The sequence below is a fragment of the Acipenser ruthenus genome, chromosome 1, assembly GCF_902713425.1.
Source record: "Acipenser ruthenus chromosome 1, fAciRut3.2 maternal haplotype, whole genome shotgun sequence".
NCBI classification, from domain to species: domain Eukaryota; kingdom Metazoa; phylum Chordata; class Actinopteri; order Acipenseriformes; family Acipenseridae; genus Acipenser; species Acipenser ruthenus.
In genome coordinates, this window is record NC_081189.1 from 38,498,134 (window position 1) to 38,518,332 (window position 20,199).

General features: G+C 37.6%; 1 protein-coding gene across 4 annotated transcripts in view; it reads left to right on the plus strand.

The window, feature by feature from the left end:
* The first annotated feature begins 344 nt into the window (after nucleotides 1-344).
* spef2 (sperm flagellar 2) overlaps nucleotides 345-20,199 on the plus strand; it is a 43,101-nt gene continuing 23,246 nt past the window's right edge. For 3 of the 4 annotated variants that reach the window (XM_034034604.3, XM_034034605.3, XM_034034608.3), the window contains exons 1-17: nucleotides 345-570; nucleotides 1,011-1,113; nucleotides 1,510-1,762; nucleotides 2,247-2,417; nucleotides 2,775-2,915; nucleotides 3,688-3,767; nucleotides 4,656-4,857; nucleotides 5,405-5,593; nucleotides 6,598-6,785; nucleotides 7,157-7,325; nucleotides 10,872-11,091; nucleotides 11,861-11,979; nucleotides 17,451-17,554; nucleotides 17,994-18,253; nucleotides 18,651-18,786; nucleotides 19,362-19,519; nucleotides 20,051-20,182. In XM_034034604.3, coding sequence (XP_033890495.3) covers nucleotides 513-570; nucleotides 1,011-1,113; nucleotides 1,510-1,762; nucleotides 2,247-2,417; nucleotides 2,775-2,915; nucleotides 3,688-3,767; nucleotides 4,656-4,857; nucleotides 5,405-5,593; nucleotides 6,598-6,785; nucleotides 7,157-7,325; nucleotides 10,872-11,091; nucleotides 11,861-11,979; nucleotides 17,451-17,554; nucleotides 17,994-18,253; nucleotides 18,651-18,786; nucleotides 19,362-19,519; nucleotides 20,051-20,182 — 2,683 coding nt within the window. In that variant the 5' untranslated portion in view covers nucleotides 345-512. Of the gene's footprint in view, nucleotides 571-1,010; nucleotides 1,114-1,509; nucleotides 1,763-2,246; nucleotides 2,418-2,774; nucleotides 2,916-3,687; nucleotides 3,768-4,655; nucleotides 4,858-5,404; nucleotides 5,594-6,597; nucleotides 6,786-7,156; nucleotides 7,326-10,871; nucleotides 11,092-11,860; nucleotides 11,980-17,450; nucleotides 17,555-17,993; nucleotides 18,254-18,650; nucleotides 18,787-19,361; nucleotides 19,520-20,050; nucleotides 20,183-20,199 lie in introns of those variants that run through there. The other variant, XM_034034607.3, reaches the window with a different exon arrangement.

Here is a 20,199-nt window from a genome sequence, read left to right on the forward strand (position 1 = left end):
ACCTGGGAGCCGTACGTGGCCAGTAATTTTTTTTTTTTTTTTTTTTTCCAGATTCTCGTATTATTAGCTGGTCACCAGCGTGAGCAATGATAATCTCTTCTTTTTTTTATTGGTGAAATATATATTTTCAGCTTTACCAGGTAAAAGGGATACTGTGCTGATATATCGACACTGTATGTTGCGTATGTGTGAGCTGTAGAACCAAATACATTATATTATATAATAGAATATCTCTTATAGAACTCAGACTAATCGGTCACTTCCAATTGCTCCTTTGCATTTCTGTGACGTGTTTTGGGGCTTCCGTTCCACCCGTAGAAACTGTTGCTAAGTTGACAGGTCACCAAGGTAACGGGACGCGGCCTGTTTTGTTGTTACTCTGCTGCAGTGGTGCAGTTATTGATAGATCAATGTTCACAATGTTTTGTGTCTAACTTCTTTTTTTTGTTCTTTCAAATAAAATTTAAATCGTACCGTTAGGTTTTGTCTGGTAGCTTTTGTATATAAAAAAAATGTCGGATATATTGTGTCAGTGGCTCAACGTGGAGCTCAAAATCTCTACATACGTTGGTGAGTTGTTTTAAATCTTGCCAGTGCATTTTAAACAAATGTTTTAGCAATGAATTGCAAAGTTTATGTTTATTTAATTACTTTTTTTGGTATCGTTAAGTCCGTTACTTTAAAATAATTAACAATTTCAGCTACTTGTTAATTAAATTATGCATACTATATCAATTGAAAGTCGATGGAAGTTTATGAATGGAGGCGTGAAGAAAAGGTCGGTTAAACTATTTGATTGCAATTGTTTTAACTATTTAAACACTAATCTTATATTTAACCTACAAAGTACAACCTCGTAGTACAGCCACAGTGTCACACATGGTATGTATGATATATACACTGTATGTTGTGTACGCGCGACCTGTAGAACAAAAGATATTCTGTTATACAATAGAATATTTTTTATAGAACCCAGACTAGTATATATTTATTTATTTTTTCCCATCCAGAACCAAACTCATTTGCAAAAGACTTTGCCACAGGCTTCTTGATTGGGGAGGTTCTTCACAAGTACCAACTCCAAGACGACTTTGATAGGTTTTCAAAAAGCAGGTGAGAGATCTGAAACGACAAATATGAACTTCTTTATATTCTTAATGTAATCTGTTACTGTATTTGCTTGGGTTAATCACATTGTAATGTATTTATTTATTTATTTTAATGTACTTAAATGATTTGCTAGCTTGTTATTGCTTTGTAATAACATTGACTGTAGGTTGCTATGACTGTAGGTCTGTCAGAAATACAACAAATGATTATGTCCATGTTCATGGGAGCTGCTGAACCAAATCTGAGGAACCTGACTATGGACCTTTATTATAATATTCTTTTCCACATGACGTTTGGCATGCTTTTGACACTAGTAATTTGTTATCATGTCCACTGCTTGATATTACTATAAGATAACTCCAAGCAAAGTAGTACTAGTCTTTCTTATCTCATGTACAGGGCAGCTGATTCCAAACTCAATAATTTTTCTCGCATGGAACCAACACTCCACTTGTTGGACATTCCTTTTGATCTGAACATTGCCCAAACCATCATGACAGAGCAATATGGAGTTGCAACTCGGCTCCTATATCAGCTTTACATTGCACTGCAGAGGAAGAAAAAAGCTAGATTAACTGGAGTGGCAATGGAAGCTATGCGACCAGCAGCGCCAGCAAACCTTCAGACCATTGAAAGTGGTATCTATAAAGAGGTGGGTGTGGAATGATTAGTAAAGTTAAATACTTGGAAAACACCATCTAAAAAACATCCGTAAATAACATGGCTATGCAGTGATGAGTGGTAGTGGTTCAGTTAATGCAGGAAAATTGCTAGCGGTAATACCAACCTATCTGCCAAAGTAGAGGAAGTATTGTTGTATCAGTTAAATATTTGTGGCCAGGAATAGTCTACATATATATTTTTTGTAGATTACACATAGTTTAAACAGATAAAAAAATGAAATATTGTATTGTTCAGGTTCTCCTAGACACTGAAAAGGTTAACCTAAGAGCAAACCTGCCAAACTTGGATTCCCCAAACTATTTCAGGGTTGTTTTATATTGCCTAGCCACTAAACCAGCATACCCCCTCTTCCACCTGCAACAGAAGTGCTGTGTAAATCTAAAATCTTTAATATAAATACAGTATATGTCAAATATACCTGTTCCAGTAACTATTCTATTTTCTCCCTTTAGCTCTTAAAAAAAATAGTTCCCAGAGAGGCAGATCTGAAACTTAAGCAAGTGTCACAGAGGTATGAGCAGAAAAGGAAGAAGACTGAAGAAAAGGTTAACCTTGCTCATTATGAAGAGCTAAGGAAAATCCAGAAAATGCAACAAGATCTACGTTTACAGGATATTGAAAAGGTAACAACCGCCACAGCCACCCCATGCATCTTTTCACATTCCTTTTTAATAATTGACATTTCCAAACTATAAATTTGTTCTTATGGGCCATTTTAACTTGTCATGTTACCAGAACATGTAAAAGCTTATATATTGTAAAATATGAACAAGTTTTGATTAAGATTTCAAAAACTAGACTGATGCAACATTTAATACCAAAACAGATTCTGAGTAATAGGCATAATGCACTTGTGAAGAAAACGTAATATTTCTCATTGCAGTATACTATAAATATAAAATGGTTTCAATCACAACTTGGATCACAAGAGGATATTGCTTTTTCAGCATTACGTTATAAGTTTTTAATTTCTGTTTCAGCATCGCCTAGTTAAAAGAAGACAGGGTGAAATGATGGCAAGGATACAGGCAGCTATTGTTCAGATTCCTAAACCCCCACCAAACCGCACTCTGGAAGCTATTGCAGCACAGAAACAGCAGAGGAAAAAACAGGAGGCTCAGGTCAGTGCACTTATTTGTAGCAGCCACATTAAGTAACTACTTGATGCTATCCCTAGATTTTGACCAATGGATATATGAACAGCTGTATATACACCACTGTTGGCTCAATTATCCTGTCTTCAGGAAAACACACACGTCGTGGAACATTTTAATTACATGTTGTATAGTATCAGCTGATTCAGAGTTAATAATGGTAGGTCATGGTGACCTACTAGGCATGATTTTCAAGATTATTCTTGTTTGGGTAAATTCTGTACAGTATCATTAAAACAGCTTGCAGGTTGTGAATGTCTGTTGATAAGCATTCTGACACATAATTGGCTGGTTGAAGGTTATATATTGTAAACTGCTGATTTGTATTTCTGATAATTCTGATGATGGATGTTTGTTTTGATATCCTATACTATTCTGGGTGTTTAATCTGCTTTATGTAATTTATTTCCATAATTAATTAATTTATTTTTTTTTAAATATGTGACCGCCATGAGAAATCTTCATCAGAATACCAACTACAAAGTGATACAAAGCTCCCAGTTTACAGTACATGTATTACTGGTCTTTTTGTACATTATGTTTATTTAAACATGTACATTATAAAGAAGGGCCAAATGTGTACAAAATACAATAATAAGAACTAAGAAGAACCTGAGTTGTTTTTCAGCCAGTACGTTTCCTATAATTTATGAGCCCATAAGTGTCTAATAGTTTTCTTTCACCCAAACAGTTCAGTTACCTACCCCATACTATATCAGGTTTTTTTGTGATATTGTAGGAAGTGTACAATGAAATTAGCCACTTTGAGAAAATGAGGAAGAGGCTGTCTCCCTCTGTTGGTAGCAATGCTGCACAGGGGTAAGTGAATACTTTATATGCAAGACCACTTTCATGCTCTCATTCAGGTGTGAAAAAAATATATAAATGTCCACACCTTACAAAGGGAACATTTAGCCATAATTTAAGGCAATACAGTTTTCTAATTGCATGCCAGGGGAATAAAGTACAGACTAAACCATATTGTATGTACTGGATTTTATTAAGATCCTTCTGATCCCGGGTGCTATGAGAGGTGCTGCAAGCCTAATTACAGTACATTAATAGAAATTAACAAATGTGCCATCAATAAAAATGACTTGTTTGCATTCCACATTACTTCAAGATGCCACCATAGTAGTAATAGTAGTAGAACTTGAGAATTTAGTTTGTGGATGGTCCTTTCAAAAGCTGTACATCCAGACAATAAATATAGTAGGTTTGTACCATAAACAAATCATTATTTTCCTAAACAGTTTATTATAAACTATAAAATAGAAAGAGGATACCCCATGAATGTTCAGAAAAAGATATTCAAGATAGATTTCTCAGCACCTGTTGTATTAAGAATTGTTAATACAGATTTAGGATGGTTTCAGTAGTCAATACAAACACTACATATCAGAATACAAGCCTGGGTCCAGAGTTGTTGCTTTTCAAGGCAAATCACACTCTTAAAAAATGAACATCCACATGTACACACTTTTTAAAAGACAAATATAAAGATATGTAAAATAAACAGACCATCAATAATCTCCTGTGTGAAATCTGTATTCAAATTTGGTAAATGAACAAACTTATGAACTTCAAGTAATCCATTACATGAATTCACTGACCATTTGACTAACTAATAGGTTTCAGTAATATAAAGAATGGAACAGAAGTCGGTCTTATACTGTAGTTGCATGTGTGTTTTTCTCTGGTTTTTAGCATTCTGCAGACATCCTTCCAGAGTGAAGGGCTAAGCTCAAAGTATGTTTCTCCCAGTCCTGAGGAGAAGACTCATGCTTACAAAGAATATATCCAGAAGATCCACAGACGGCTGGAGGAAGATGCAGCTGCCAGAGAACATCGAGAGAAGCGGAGGAGGAGAGTCCTGCTGGAGCAACTCAAAGCCCATGAGGCACAAGAGGTAATGTCTTGGATTTAGAGGAAGGATTGTGACCAGTTTTCCATATTAATCATCAGATCTCATCCTGATCCCTATTCAGATTATATTTTCTTATTTTACAATGCTGAATATGTCATCTATACATTGCATTAATCTGTGGCTATGTGTAATGTCTTGCAGAAAAAAAAAAAAGTGTAAAATTTAAACTGAAATTTGGACATTTCCAGATTGATATTTGTCCTGGTTGCTTGTCATATTCATAAGGGCCCATGTGAAATTAGCTAATTCCTACCGATTTAGGTAAACCCACAAGGACATATCAAAAAAACAATGATAGGTAACCCCTTCCTTAGATTCATATTTTCCTTTGGTAACCAGTGCTAATTGGATCTCTCCTACTGGCTTCCAAAACTCTGGCATTAAAGCTATGGTATGCCTGCATGCAGGCTACCCTGACAATTCACAAAGTACAAACAGCAGCCCATGTTTGTGGTTGGACATTTTAGGCAACCTGCAGCTACAGTGAAAATATGTTTGACTGTGTTTCTAATTCTGTTTCTTCTCTCAGGAGGCATATCGGGAGGAGCAGCTTGTTAACCGCTTAATGAGACAGTCCCAGCAGGAGCGCAGAATGGCAGTGCAGCTCATGCATGCTCGTCATGAGAAGGATATCATCAGGCAGAACCGCATCATGAGGGAAAAACAGTATGAGGAGAGGCGGCTGTTGGAGTTTCAGGAAGCCCTCGACAGAGAAGCGGTACATTTCAAAGCTGGTTTTATTCACTATTTCAACATTGTGATTGATTAAAACATAAAAACAGCAGAATAAAGTTTATTTTTTCTACCTGGTTTATATACTTTAGAAAATGACTTAAGCACTAGAAATCAGTGATCAAGTCGGGAAATTCATAGCCAGTTGTAGGTGTGTCATAACACATGAGTTAAAACCAATTATGCTTCCCCATAATTGTCTATGTATGTCATGTAAAGCACAGCTGAGGTGACATTTCAATTATTGACACTTGCTGCCATGAAAGCTTGAGCCCTGCTCTCAAAAAATAACTCTTTCAGTGGACTACAATGATTATTTCAGAAAAAACTAAGTTAAATGAAGAACTTTTAGTATAATAAGTGTAATGACATTGCTGTGACGTTTTCTTCTGTGATAATGGAATTCCCTTGTTTAATAACTCGGAAATGTCATTATTATCTTGTAACATGCCACAGCAATACCATTATCCCTTAAATATAATCCAGGTCTGGGTGCTACATGTAGAGCACATTCTCACTGAAGAATAGAAGGTGGCCTTGCTACATGAAGCTCTGTGCTTCCTGGAATTAAATAAAACAAATACCAAAAAGATATATTAACTTGTTTCTAGGTAAGGACCTTTCTTAATTTCACTTGTTTCTGTGTTTTATTTGTTGTTAAAGCTTTGTAAGTAGATGCTATTTTTAAATTAAGAACAAGCGATTAACAATTGTTTTCTAGTCCAGTCCAGTAATCTAATGTTTTGGCCCATTCATTCATCAGTGTGATTTAAAACCTGTTCAGATAAAAACAAACATTGTTACACATCGTACAATCAAATTATACGTAATAGGGTTAGGGTTAAGTTTTAAGAATACATCAAAATACTTTTTATCTGTCAATAGCGTCTCAATTTTAACAAACATATTTGAAAACAAGTAGAAATGGAAATCTAATTGGTGTTGTTTCAGAACAATAGTTTGTTAATTGACATTTTGTACTCTTCTAAGGCACTGGCGAAGCAGGAAAAGATTGACTACATGGAACAAACTCGTAAGGAAATTGAACTTCATGATGCGATTGCTGCAGAATATGCAGAGGCTCGTTACAGAAAACATTTTGATATTTGCCAGGATGTTTTGAATCAAATAATTGACCTGGTTACCAAAGCTGGAGAGTATCGTGAGCTGACTCACAAGTAAGTGTTTACTGTATTTATAATTAGCATGAAATAATTCAACGTAGCTGCCAAGCGTAGACTCCTAATTCATTCATTACCCTGGTTAAACTCATCCAGCATAACCATAGTGTAGTTGGATTTCTATACTAGCATAGGCTTTAGTTTGAACATACAGTATATTTTGTGTGAAAGACATTGTATAATTGACTTTGGATAGTTGCACAATAATATACAATTGTCTGAAACTACCTTTCAGCTAAACAGAATATTTTGCTGGTTTCTCACTTTTACCCGGTTTCACAAGTAAAAAAGAGAATATGTGAAATTTGGTAAACTAAAGCTTGTTTGCTGTGAATTAAGGAGGGGAATTTGTATTTTTATCTCCATAGTTTATTACCAGCTAAGCTGATGCGTGAGTGGAAGGAGCTATTTTATAACGGAAAGCCACTGTATGAAAAAGCCTCTGTTGACCCAATCCCATCTGAGCCAAACCCTGAACAGCTGCTTGAACTTGAAAAGCTGCAGATCCTGGATGACCAGGATTATGAGGAGTTCCAGGTAGGGTTGGAATGATAATTGATTATTCCAATAATGTGTTTAGACTTGAATATTTATTGTACTGAAATTTTTGTATTGATTTATCTTATTATAATTTTTTATAATAATTGTGTTTGCTACAGTCAACTAAAGCTAAAAGTGATCAATGCTACTGCTACAAAGTGTTTTTTACCCTCTAGCGCTTCTTGTAAACAACTGTTTTGTCTTTAAAGAGATGCTCGGGAGGGGGAGGGAGGGTAAGTGCCCTGTAAATAAACTGGGCATCAGCAAATTACTTTAATTCAATCCCCCTCTATTGTGGGAGAGCCAACAAGTGAAAAAGCAGACAGAAAAAAAGATAAGGTTTGGGAGATGAAGATAATTCTGAGGAGGAGGGGGATGACCAGGAGGGGGGTAAATGTATGCAGCCCTGGGATGACAACTGAAAGTGCAGTCCCATGGATTAAAAAAAAAAAAAGCAGAGCCAGAGAAATCCCCTCCATCAAATTGCACCCTGGGTGTAATAATAATAATAAACAATGCAGTTAACTGTACAGTACAATACATTTCAGTGAGCAAAATAAATGTATGTAGCCCACTATTATAAAATATCAATATAATCATAGGCGTCGACTTTAAAAATCTCACATGCAGCAGACAAAAACAATAATATTTAAGATCCCAATGTTATAAGAAACACATATTTACTTAAACTGGTAAATAAACTGATATTGTGCAGTTTTCAGTCCACTATGTTTTTAGGTTGTGTTGAAGCACCACAAGTGCAGCCTGCCTCATTTGGCCACCAAAAAAATGTAATGAAAAAAACAAAAAACCCAGATACAGCGTTACACAATTAAAAAAATCAAAACAACTTTCCATAAGAAAGCGCTGTGTACTATCCTTGTATTATTTGCTAAATATTTTTGACTGCATATATATTTATTATAAACCTATTATACACATATTATTATTATTATTATTTATTTCTGAGCAGACACCCTTATCCAGGGCGACTTACAATCGTACGCAAATACATTAAGTGTTACAATACAAGTAATACAATAAGAGCAAGAAATACGCTCCCGAGTGGCGCATCCAGTAAAGGCGCTCCTCGCAGGATGTGCCCTATAGCCTGGAGATCGCAGGTTCGAATCCAGGCTATGTCACAGCTGACCGTGACCGAGAGTTCCTAGGGGGCGGCGCACAATTGGCTGAGCGCTGCCCGGGTAGGGAGGGCTTAGGTCGGCAGGGGAATCCACGGCTCACCGCGCATCAGCGACCCCTGTGGCCGATAGGGCGCCTGTGGCTCTGCAGCAGAGCCGCCAGATCTGTGTTGTTCTCCGGCACTATAGGTCTGGTGGCATTGCTGTGGATCTGCAGTGCGAAAAATGACGGCTTGGAAGGAGCACGTTTCGGAGGACGCGTGTTCCAGCCTCCGTTTCCCGAGTCGGCGGGGGGGTTGCGAGCGGTTAGCCGGGGATACAGATAATAATTGGGCATGCTAAATTGGGGTGAAAACCGGGGTAAAAAAATAATTGGCGACGACTAAAAAAAAAAAAAAAAAAAAGAGCAAGAAATACAATAACTTTTGTTCAAGCAAAGTACAAGTGTGACAAACCACAATTCAATAATACAGCAGATAATAGTGATAGTTACACCAGGATATGATTAAATACAAAATACTACAGGCTAAACACTTGGCAGATTACAGTATTCTGAAGTACAGGATTAAATGCAGTAAAATAGGGGGCAGATAAGAGCAAAATAAAGCACATTTAAATGAAGGGTGATAGTGTCCCAGGATACAAACAGAGGAGTTCTACAGGTGCTGTTTGAAGAGGTGAGTCTTAAGGAGGCACCGGAATGTGGTCAGGGACTGGGCAGTCCTGACATCTGTAGGAAGGTCATTCAGTACATTATGTACATTAGGTCATTCATGTACAGTACATATATAATATATACAAGCATTCCTACAGAACCGTAGCTTCAGCAATTCTGATCCTTACAGTCTACGAACTGAACTAAAATACCAGCACTTTAGGTTAATTAACCAGTCAAAATGTTTAATAAAATATTGGTAGTAAATCTACAATAGGCTATCCTACTCGCCCACATTTCTCACGGGTAGCAGTGTGGAGAAGTGATTAGGGCTCTGGACTCTTGACCGGAGGATCGGGGGTTCAATCCCAGATGGGGGACATTGCTGCTGTACTCTTGAGCAAGATACTTTACCTAGATTGCTCCAGTAAAAACCAAATCTTAGGTTTAAGAGATTTTACTTCAGCTGTGGTTGCTCAAGCCTGGTGCTGTCAGTAACCTGCAGCTATATTAATTTAATAAAACAACTTAACTAAAAAGCACTTTATATGAGTCAAATGGCAATCTGAAACATTGAATAAATGGTATCACATAATATATATATTTTTTAAAAATACTGAATGAAGAGGTCTCTAAACCCCTTGTACTGCATGCTTATATTTTCCTGTTTTGTCAAAGAAGCTTGCTAGGGCTACTTCCAGGTCTCAGATAATAAAGGATTGCTTGGTACGGCCTTTAGTTATAGTAGGAAGTTGCACAGGGTTACGTCACAAACAGGATCTTCACGGCTTTTGGAGATTTTGTTTTTTAAATGATAAAGATCATCAGTGAAATATAAATTAAGAATAGCGAACACATAACAACAAAACTCCAAATCCCATTTAGAGCGCAGAAATGTGGAGTGCTTGCAGCTCTGCATTCCATTATTGTACTAATTCTCTATTTTACGCACAAGAAACTGTTGTATATATAAATAAAGAAAGCAGAATGAAAAAAAACAAAAACCCAGATACAGCGTTACACAATTAAAAAAATAAAAACAACATTCCATAAGAAAGCGCTGTGTATTATCCTTGTATTATTTGCTAAATATTTTTGACTGCATATATATTTATTACAAACCTATATACACATACAGTACATATATAATATATACAAGCATTCCTACAGAACCTTAGCTTCAGACTTAAAACACTCAAACTTTTGTTTTGGGGGCCCAGGAAAGACCCTAGTATTTAAAGTGTGATCATTTACAACAGACATCTTAACTGCTTGGTATGACACGTTCACCGCAGAGCACATAATGCTTATGTACCTTTCACCCACATCCTGCAAAAGCAGGTACTGGCACTGAGACAGGAAGAACTAAGCCCCTTTTTTATACTTAATCAGCAGGAGTCACAGGTTGTAGATTTTATTTGAGCTTTGGTTTAAACATTGAATAAAAATGATCATGTCAATGTAGACACTTTAAATGTATTCATCACATATATGCAAGCACTTAAATGCACTTATTGTGAAGGTTACAGACATAAATAGGAATCAGTTTCCCTGATTGCAATAACTTGAATGTGGTCTATTGTCTCAATTGTTCTGTTTCCATAAAATGTAACATTTTAAAGACACTTTGTAATCTGGTAGGCAAAAATACTTTTAAACTCAGTATTTACATACACTTGACTTCCACTGAAATGAGTTAAACTGTGCAAATTATTATTACTTACAAAAATATTATTCTTATTTTAGACCATGACTGGGGAATGGGCCCCATCTGAAGAGTGTGAAGTAAAAGAACCTCCGGCAAACAACAACGTCCTGGGTCATGTGATTCGCAGATTGTTTGACATCATAAATCCACCCAGACCACCAACCCCACCTCCTGAATTCCCTCCTTTCTCACTGAAGGCATGTGCTATGGGAAAACTGTTTGCTGGCAAATCCACCTGTTTGGCTAAAATAGCAAGAGGTATGCTAAAAACATTTTCCTAAAAAAAATAAGACACAGGACACACAGTATAGTTTGGATCTTTAATTGTCCCAATACAACCTCCAATTTGTAAGAAACATAAATCAGCGTCACTACCTTTCACATGATTCTACTGACTGTTTCTCTATGCCTTTACTCTGAATGTATCACCTTTTGAACCAGGCCAGATCTCTATAATGTTGTTTACTGTAGGTGAGTATGTCTAAAACAACTTTGATAAGTTGCAACTCTTTAAATTTCAAGTTGGTGGTTGAGGCACTCTAGCCATCACCGCCTCTAAATTGATACTGATTTTATAAGGTCAAAACTCTTCAATAGGGCAAGTGGAAGCTGAATGCATGACTAAAACTGTACAGTTAAGTGTACACAGTCCCGTCATTTTTGTAGTGAATGTATGGTAAATAATAGTCAACTATAGTAAAACAAAATACAAATAGTAAACTGAAACATAGCTATTAGACTTTTCTAAATACTGAAACATTACAGATTACTATTATGTATAAGCAATATTACTGAATACACTCTTTATCCCACCTTGTTGTCATTTTACTCATTTCACTTGATTACTAATAACCCTCATTCTTGACAATTTTGATCAAACATACATTGCTGTTGCTGTTTCATGGCGTTGCTTGGTTTTCATTATCAATCACGTATAGATCCCTGTTTGCTGAAGCATCTGAACATGCCTATTTCTTCAAAGGAAAGGGGCTGCAGATAAACAAAATGATCTTTGTTATTTTATCAGCTCACCACATCCAGATTCTGTCTGCTGACTGCCTAGTTCAGGAAGCTGTAAAAGCCTTTTATGACAGTGAAGAGGCAGAGATCATAACAGAAGAGAAGGAAACTAGAAAAGAAAACCAGGTCAGTTGTGTACAAAAATACTCCTACACGTTTCAAACTAACATGATTTTCCCGTTTGCCGTGTAAATAAAATGTGATACCCCATGGTGTGTCGCTTTATAAATGCCATCCTTCTGTTAAAGCATTTTAAAACCAAATGACATGTTCATATCATCTTGTGGTTTATGATCAAGTTACCAGACTCAGAACATACCTAAAATGAGCGCAGCTGCCCAATTATTATTATTATTATTTTTTTATCAAGCTTCTCCTACTTGTTTTAGAAACCACTATGTCTTCACAAGTTTACATAAAATGTAGTTCCCTTTCATGTACAAAATGTAGACCCAAAAACTGAATAAGATATAACAAAACTGCTCAGCTGACTCTATGATGCAGTCATGCTCGCCCCCGAAGGTATAAATGCCTGTGCGCACAGATCTAGGCACCATTTTTCCTTTCAAGAACTGACCTGACAGGAGAGCAGGGCTGGGGTCAATTCCAAATGTGTTGGTAAACTCCAATTCAATTCAAGAATTGGAATTTGAATTTGAATTGAAAAAAATTTCAGGATACAGAATTGGAATGAAAGGAAATATAATTTAATTCCATGACTTTCCACTCATTTTAAAAAGGTTGAATGCCACATTTATTTTATACATCACTATAAACAATACTGATTGCAACAGCATAAATATATACTTTCAAATACTGTATCTTAAGCATGGCTCAAAGCTTTCAAAACTTAGTTTTTTGCATTTTTGTAATGAGATGTTTAAGAGCTACAGCAGTCCTTAATTATTTGTTTTTCTTTATTCATCCATTATTTAATCCTTTAGTTTTTCACTCCTATGTTGTTACATGCCACTCATTTTTAAAATGACATAGGAGTGAAAAGCTTTCAGCCATGCTTAAAATACAGTATTTGAAAGTGTATATGAATGCTATTGCAATCAGTATTGTTTATATTGATATAATGTAAAAGTATAAAGTATATAGTATACAATACATGTGGCATTTGACTTTTTAAAATGAGTGGAATTTCATGGAATTAAATTCTATTTCCCTTCATTCCAATTTAAATTCCAATTCTGTATCCTGAAGATTTTTTCAATTCAAATTCAAATTCAAATTCTTGAATTGAATTGGAATTTACCAACAAATTCCAATTCCATTCGGAATTGACCCCAACCCTGCAGGAGATCCTATTCAGACAAGTACTTGTTACCTTTTCTGCTATAGATTTTCGCATTTATTGTGTTTCCTATCAAGGAACGGTGCATGCAGAGTCAAAAGTGCTATTCAGCCAGTGCATTCGCCACATGGCTGGGCAGCTTTAATAATATTCTGGTTGCCTACCAGTCTTATTTAGTGAGGTCCCTCTCTAATAGCCACAGGCCCTCACCACCACAGCTGGATGAGCTGCACCTGGTTAATAAGAACCTGCTCCGTCTGTAAAAACTGAATGGGCAGGCTCTAGGTAGAAACCTGGCTGCACTTGTACATGCACACAGGCAGCTTTCTCAGGCATGTGTGCCTGATGGGGAAAAGCATGCCCCTATTAAACCAGGGCATACCTTTGGTCCTGCGGTGGACGAGATGCTGCAGCGCTCTCACCGCGCTCGGGAATCCATCAAGAATCCAAAACAGAAGCCGTGCAGAAACCTGAGGAGTTTGCTGCCAAGGGACTGGTGGATCTGATTCAGTGGTTTGAAAGCCATGAAGTGAGAGTCCATCAAACATATAATAAAGTTGCAGAATTAATAAATACATACGAGCAATGGCACAAGAAGTACACAGCTCAGACACCGCAATAAACAAACTATGTGTAAAAACCTTCCATGAGGTTTCTGAAATACTGACTAATTACTACAACCCAAATCAATGCAAATAGAAACCGCGTTGTTTTCAACTAGCTCATAACTTTCTGATGGCAGCAAGGATATTCGACCCACAAGAAGTGTGTAGTTTGGATCTGGAAGCCCTCCCATTATATTCTATTCCAGGATTTGATGCTGACTGTAAATCAGAAATGGTCAAATACCTAACATATGCAAAAGAAAATGGCAGTTGAATGACTTTGAATTAATTTTGGATTAAAGCTGAATAATTATTTCCCAATTTAACACGAAAGGCTAAAGTGTATTTGTCAGTTGTTACCAATTCTGTAGATGCTGAAAGAAGTGTTTCTTCTTATGGCCAAGTTTTTACAGAACAACGTCAATCTATGAAAGAAGGCAGGGTTAACCAACTGACGATGCTTAAGTTTAATAGCAACATTTAATGCATGGGACATTTTCTTTCATGAAACTGTAAGTGACACTTAACGTGCTGCTTGCGAACAACCTTGCATTATTATTATTATTATTATTATTATTATGTTATATTAGTAATAGATATGTTACAGCAATGATGTTATGATTTCAGTATTTTATATAAATTGTTCCGGGAATCAGTGCTGTTTTATGTGTTTCTACTAGTAAACTGAAACATTTCAATTATTTATTTACATATTCTAAGAAATAATATTGAATAAGACGTCTTAGTAATAAAGGGATGCATGACTAAATAAATGTCCGTAGCTGCTGCTGCCACCTAATCAGCACGCCAATGAGCATTAATAGAATGACTAATTGAGATGATTAAAGGATTCGGGAGATTATTAATCAATAAGTGATTTAATTAAGCAGACTACATGACCACCTTGCGGTGGGAGGAATGAAGTGCAGCCTAAGAAAGCAGGTTGCGTAAAACGCAGGGCCCTACTGATACAGTTCTTAAATTGGTGACGAATAAAAAATAACTGAGCGTTTGTGTAATTTGTAATTTTATTGGATGCAGAGCTCCAGAAAAAAGATGGTTGGGAGGACATGCTATACTATACAGGGCATCGTGGTGATTGAAGTTCTGCGCTGGAGATGACCTCATAATTGAAAGGAATAGAAAAAAACATGCATGATAAAAATAGCCAAAAAATAACCAAACCACCAAAGACACTAGACGCTTTCAAAACAAGCCAAATTTGGCTGGAAAACCACCAGCCAATCTGGCAGCACTGATCAAGGGGGAGTAGCCTAAAAGTCACATGCGAGAGACGCATGCATTACCTATTAAATGTTACCTCAAGTTCAATGTACAAGTAAAACGTGAATTTGTGGGGCTCCCGAGTGGCGCATCCAGTAAAGGCACTCCACGTAGAGTGCAGGATGCACTCTATAGTCTGGACATCGCGAGTTCGAGTCCAGGCTATTCCTTTGCCGACCAAGGACAGGAACTTCCAGGGGGCGGCGCTCAATTGGCCGTGCGCCGCCCGGGGGGATGGAGGGCGAGGTCGGCCAGGGTGTCCTCGGCTCACCGCGCACCAGCGACCCCTGTAGACTGGCTGGGTGCCTGCGGGCTTGCCTGTAAGCTGCCCGAGAGCTGCGTTGTCCTCTGACGCTGTAGCTCTTGGGTGGTTGCATGGTGAGTCCGCAGTGTGAAAAAAAGCAGTCGGCTGACGGCACACGCTTCGGAGGACAGCGTGTATTCGTCTTCGCCCTCCCGAGTCAGCGCAGGGGTGGTAGCGGTGAGCTGAGCATAATAAAATAATTGGCGATTCCAAATTGGGAGAAAATAATTAAAATAATTGGCAACGATTAAATTTATATATAAAAAAAAAAAAACGTGAATTTGTGTAATTTGTTTTAAAAAATCTATATTTTAATTGCCGTTTTGGTACTTTAAAATGTAGGACTATACCACTGTACATACCGCACGCAATGTCTGATGCTTTACAGTCATCCTTTTTAGATTTTTTTATTAAGAAATGATTCCACACGTGACTTTGCTTTGAGGAATTTAAGCAGCTCAAAATCTCTGTGTGCTCCTGCCATATCTTCTTCTGTGTTGGCACCGCTCGCATTACAAGTTCTCGTGGGAAGTGATTATCTTGTGAGGTAATAGCTGACATTTTCCAGTAGCCTTTCCCTGAATCAACTGAACCAAGAATACCGGGTATTGTTGTTCAAATACCGGTTATTGTATTGCCTGATGAATATCGCAATATACCGTTATATCGGTATTATAGAGCACCCCTACAGTACACCTGCCCGGTGTGACAAACTGGGCAGCAGACATCCTCTCAAGGAGAGTTCCCAGCACCCCAGAATGGAGGCTTCACCCTCATTTGGCAGAGATTCGGGAGAGCAGGAATCGACCGACTGTCCCTTCTTATTCTCCATAACAGGAGGCGGGGACCCACTGGCAATAGATGCCTTGGCAAGCCAGTGGCCGAGCCAACTGTTATATGCCTTCCCACTGCTAGCCTTGCTCCCGCTGTGTCTGGAGAAAATCAGGCAGGACCAGGCCAAGGTGCTCTTAGTAGCCCCTTATTGGCCTAGGAGCCTTTGGTTTTTAGCCCTGATGGAGCTTCTGAGCGGCCAGCCATGGAGACTGCCCAGGCGCCACGACCTGATCAGTCAGACGCGGGGGACCTTATGGTATCCCGACCCATCGAGCCTGCAGATCTGGGTCTGGCCCCTGAATGGCTGCATTTGAGCCATCTGGGTCTGTCCAATAGGGTTACTGACACCCTGCAAAATGCCAGAGCAGCATCCACGCATTCCCAGTATGGGTACAAGTGAGGCGTCTCAGACGTGGTGCCTGCCTCGGGGGTTCGATCCCACAACCTGTCCCATGGCAGTTATACTGCAATTTTGCAAGACCTGTTTGACAAGGGGAAATCCCCCACTACATTGAGGTCTATCTGGCACCTATTTCAGCTTGCCATGTCAAAACTGACTTGGCCTCCCCAGGAGTTCGCAATTTTTGAAAGGAGCTCAGAGGCTTTCAAGGATATTTTTCGTCGCTGGAGGCTTAATGTGGTGCTTGATACACTCATGAAGCCTCCATTTGAAGGCTTGCATTCAGCTAAGCTGAAATTTGTATCGCTCAAAGTGGCTTTCTTGCTTGCAATCACCTCCGTAAAGCAGGTGAGTGAGTTGCAGGCATTCTCAATTGCGAAAGCCTGCTTCATTTTTGCAGAAGCCAGGACAAAGTTTACGCTCCGTACTAATCCTGCTTTTTTGCCGAAGACTATCTCAGCATTTCATGTCAACCAGTCTGACAGAGAGTGACAGCTCCATACGCTCCGTCCAGTGCAGGCCATAGCATATTATGTTGACAGGACGAAAAGTTGAAGGCAGTCAGGCCTGGAAATAATCAGTATGCTTAAAGATTATTTTATTGGTTTAAAACTTAACATCTGAAAAGTTTTCTTCTTAAGCAATACTAAACATATACAGTAATAAATAGTAATAAAACCTGCAATTATCTTTTCTTTTTGTCATGATGCATTACTAGTTATTGTAATTCATAATATTTTGTATACTGCACTATAATAGGAGTAGGGATTTGTTAACATTAAACTCTACAATTTAAAAACCAATGTTCATATAATAACCAATCAATGTTCATATAATAACCAATCATATGATCATTGATTTATTTACCAGCTAACAGCTCGTGCTCAACTTGGTGCAGTGTTGGAGAAGATCCTTAAAAAAGGAAAGAGTGTCCCGGATGAGCAGCTTGTTGATACCATTGTTGAGGCAATTAGGTAAATACTTTAGTAAACCTTGCATTAAAAGGATCTACTGAGTGTGGTTAACAATCACTAACATACCGTGTTACTTTGCAGTGCAGTGTTTTTCAAAGATCTCTGCTGTCTATTTGAACCATTTTACCCCTTGTGCTTTTAAGGATAACTCTCTTTTCAGGTACTCTAAATATTGGGCCCTATCCATTAAACTTGAAATGTGTTCTGAAAATAACTTGCAGGTTAAAGCTTTGTAAAGCTTTGTAAAGTCTGTTTGGCACACAATACCATTTTCCTCCCAAAGTTGTGATTTAGAATTCACTCAACTGCTTAATAAGTTGTTATTTGAGACTTTGTGTTCTGAAATGATTGTTGTCCGGACACTGTAATGTTTAACAGATTTTATATGATGTATATTCACTAGGAATACAGTATATTCAGACAGTACTCTTTTTTCTAGCCGTCTTCCTGCAGAATCTGGATGGGTCTTGGATGGGTTTCCAGTGAATTTAAATCAAGCAAAACTGTTGGAGAAAGCACTCTCAGGGATTGACCCTGACAAAGCAATCTCAAAAAAGATGAAAAAACGTAAAACATCAGTGTTAACAACAGACCCAACAGCTCCAAAAGAACCACCTTCTCCTCCTCCTGTTTTGGATTTGGCAGTCTTATTTGATGTGTCTGACAACATGGTGCTGAGACGAGCTGCAGGAAGCACATGTATGTAATAATGAAATAACATGGAGAAACATGCTAAAAAAACAAATAAGTATTATTGCATATACTTTTGCATACCTGTATACCATCATTGTGAACATAGCTACTTACTCTACCCACACCTCAATAATCAAAAAAAGACTTACCAATAAGAATCGACTGGCAATAGGTAAAACAAGAGACCCTGGAACCAGGCAATCAACAGATTAGGAAATAAGCATTGCTCCAAATGTTTGCCTATTTCTTTATATTTTTGATAGGGGTTACCTGAAATAGTTTACCCAGACTACTATTTAGAATAAAGTACAACTTCCCACTCCATATGGAAAATATCACTTATCAAAGTGTAAAAAAAAAAAAAAAAAGGTAAACTGGGTAGAATGAGAATATTTTTTTCCAGGTGGACAACAATCTTCTGACCTATGTCAAGAAGAGTTTAATCCACCCCCAGAAGGATCTATCACAGGTGTTGGAAGCAAAGAAATGGTTGCTGCAGTAAAGGACCTATCTCATGGACAGGAACAAATACAACATAGGTAAGTCAAGGGTACAGACTGTTTTAAATACTGTATGTTTTAAAAGAATGAGCCACCCCCTCGCCCTTTTAAATAAATGGCTTCAACAAAAGCAGTGATATGTGGTACATTTTATTGATTTTTACTATCTTGAACAGTACATTTAAATATTCTTCCTAACTAGTCTTAAATGTGAAGTTTTAAAAGAAACACATGTTAGTGTTTTCAATTTAAAACATGCTATCTGGTACTACTTTAGGTAAAAGCAAGTTCTCAGTTTCTATGCCTTAATCTTTTAGACAGATTCACCGCTAATCTGTGCAACACCTCAGTGTCTTCTAAGTCAAAGCATGTTACTGACTAAAAGCATGTCAGTAAATAGGGGAAGCAGCTGGTTGGTTAATGACAGCAAAGAAGCCATTGAAGTGGTGAAGAGAATTTCACCACCCAGGTGAAATGATCAGGCATGTAAAACAGAAAGCATGGCTTGCAAACAGATATTTTTTTTTATCCAAGTTTAGCACCATATATCAAGTTTTAAAATGATACATTACTAGAACTTTTAAAATCAATTCAATATCTCTTCTATATGAAAGGATTACTGGTTTTCTCGACACCTGGCCAAAACTCGAAGATTGGTTTGGAGGACGGCAGAACATTCTTGTGAAGGTTAATGCGGAGATGGAAGAAGATATAGTGTGTAAAAAAGTAGAATCTATACTGTTTGAAGCAATGATCCAGAAGGAACAGAAAGGTAATTGTAAACCACCACATTGATATACTGTAGTGTGCTTTGGTAATAGTGTAGCAAAAATGTATAATTACAATGACAAATTACTAATTGTTAGTATTTATGATTTGAATCTATGTAACAATTACACAATCTGTTATGATTGTGTAACAATCCTGTGGCTTGACTCACTTGAAGCCTGGAACACATGATCCTATTACCAATCAAAACACCATTGTCAGAAAAAAAAAATCTTTGCCCTTGATAGACTCCTGTATACTGAGGTTATGGTTTTCTCATAACCTTTATACGTAAGTGCCATAAATCATTTGATGTCTTAAATGCATATACAGTACATTGTCATAAAATGTGTACAAACCGGTTCTACAAAAATTGCAATGAACAGATGTGACAGTTTCATGAAGTCAGTGATAAAAACATTATAACTCCTGAGCTTTGTAAATAGTGGAACAGTGTTACAAAACAGAAAAAGCTTTTTTTTTGGTTTTCTTGTACTGGAGTAAATTATGCTTTGGGCACTGAATCATATTTTAGGTAAGAAACTACCAATTGAAGAAGAAAAGAAAGAAACAATCCCTGCCCCACCCGCACCAGCTCCTGCTCCTACCCCTCCTGCAACCCCAGTTCATCCAGCAGAGAAACGGCCTAGATCCAAATCTCCCAAAGGTTAGTCTCAATGGCCC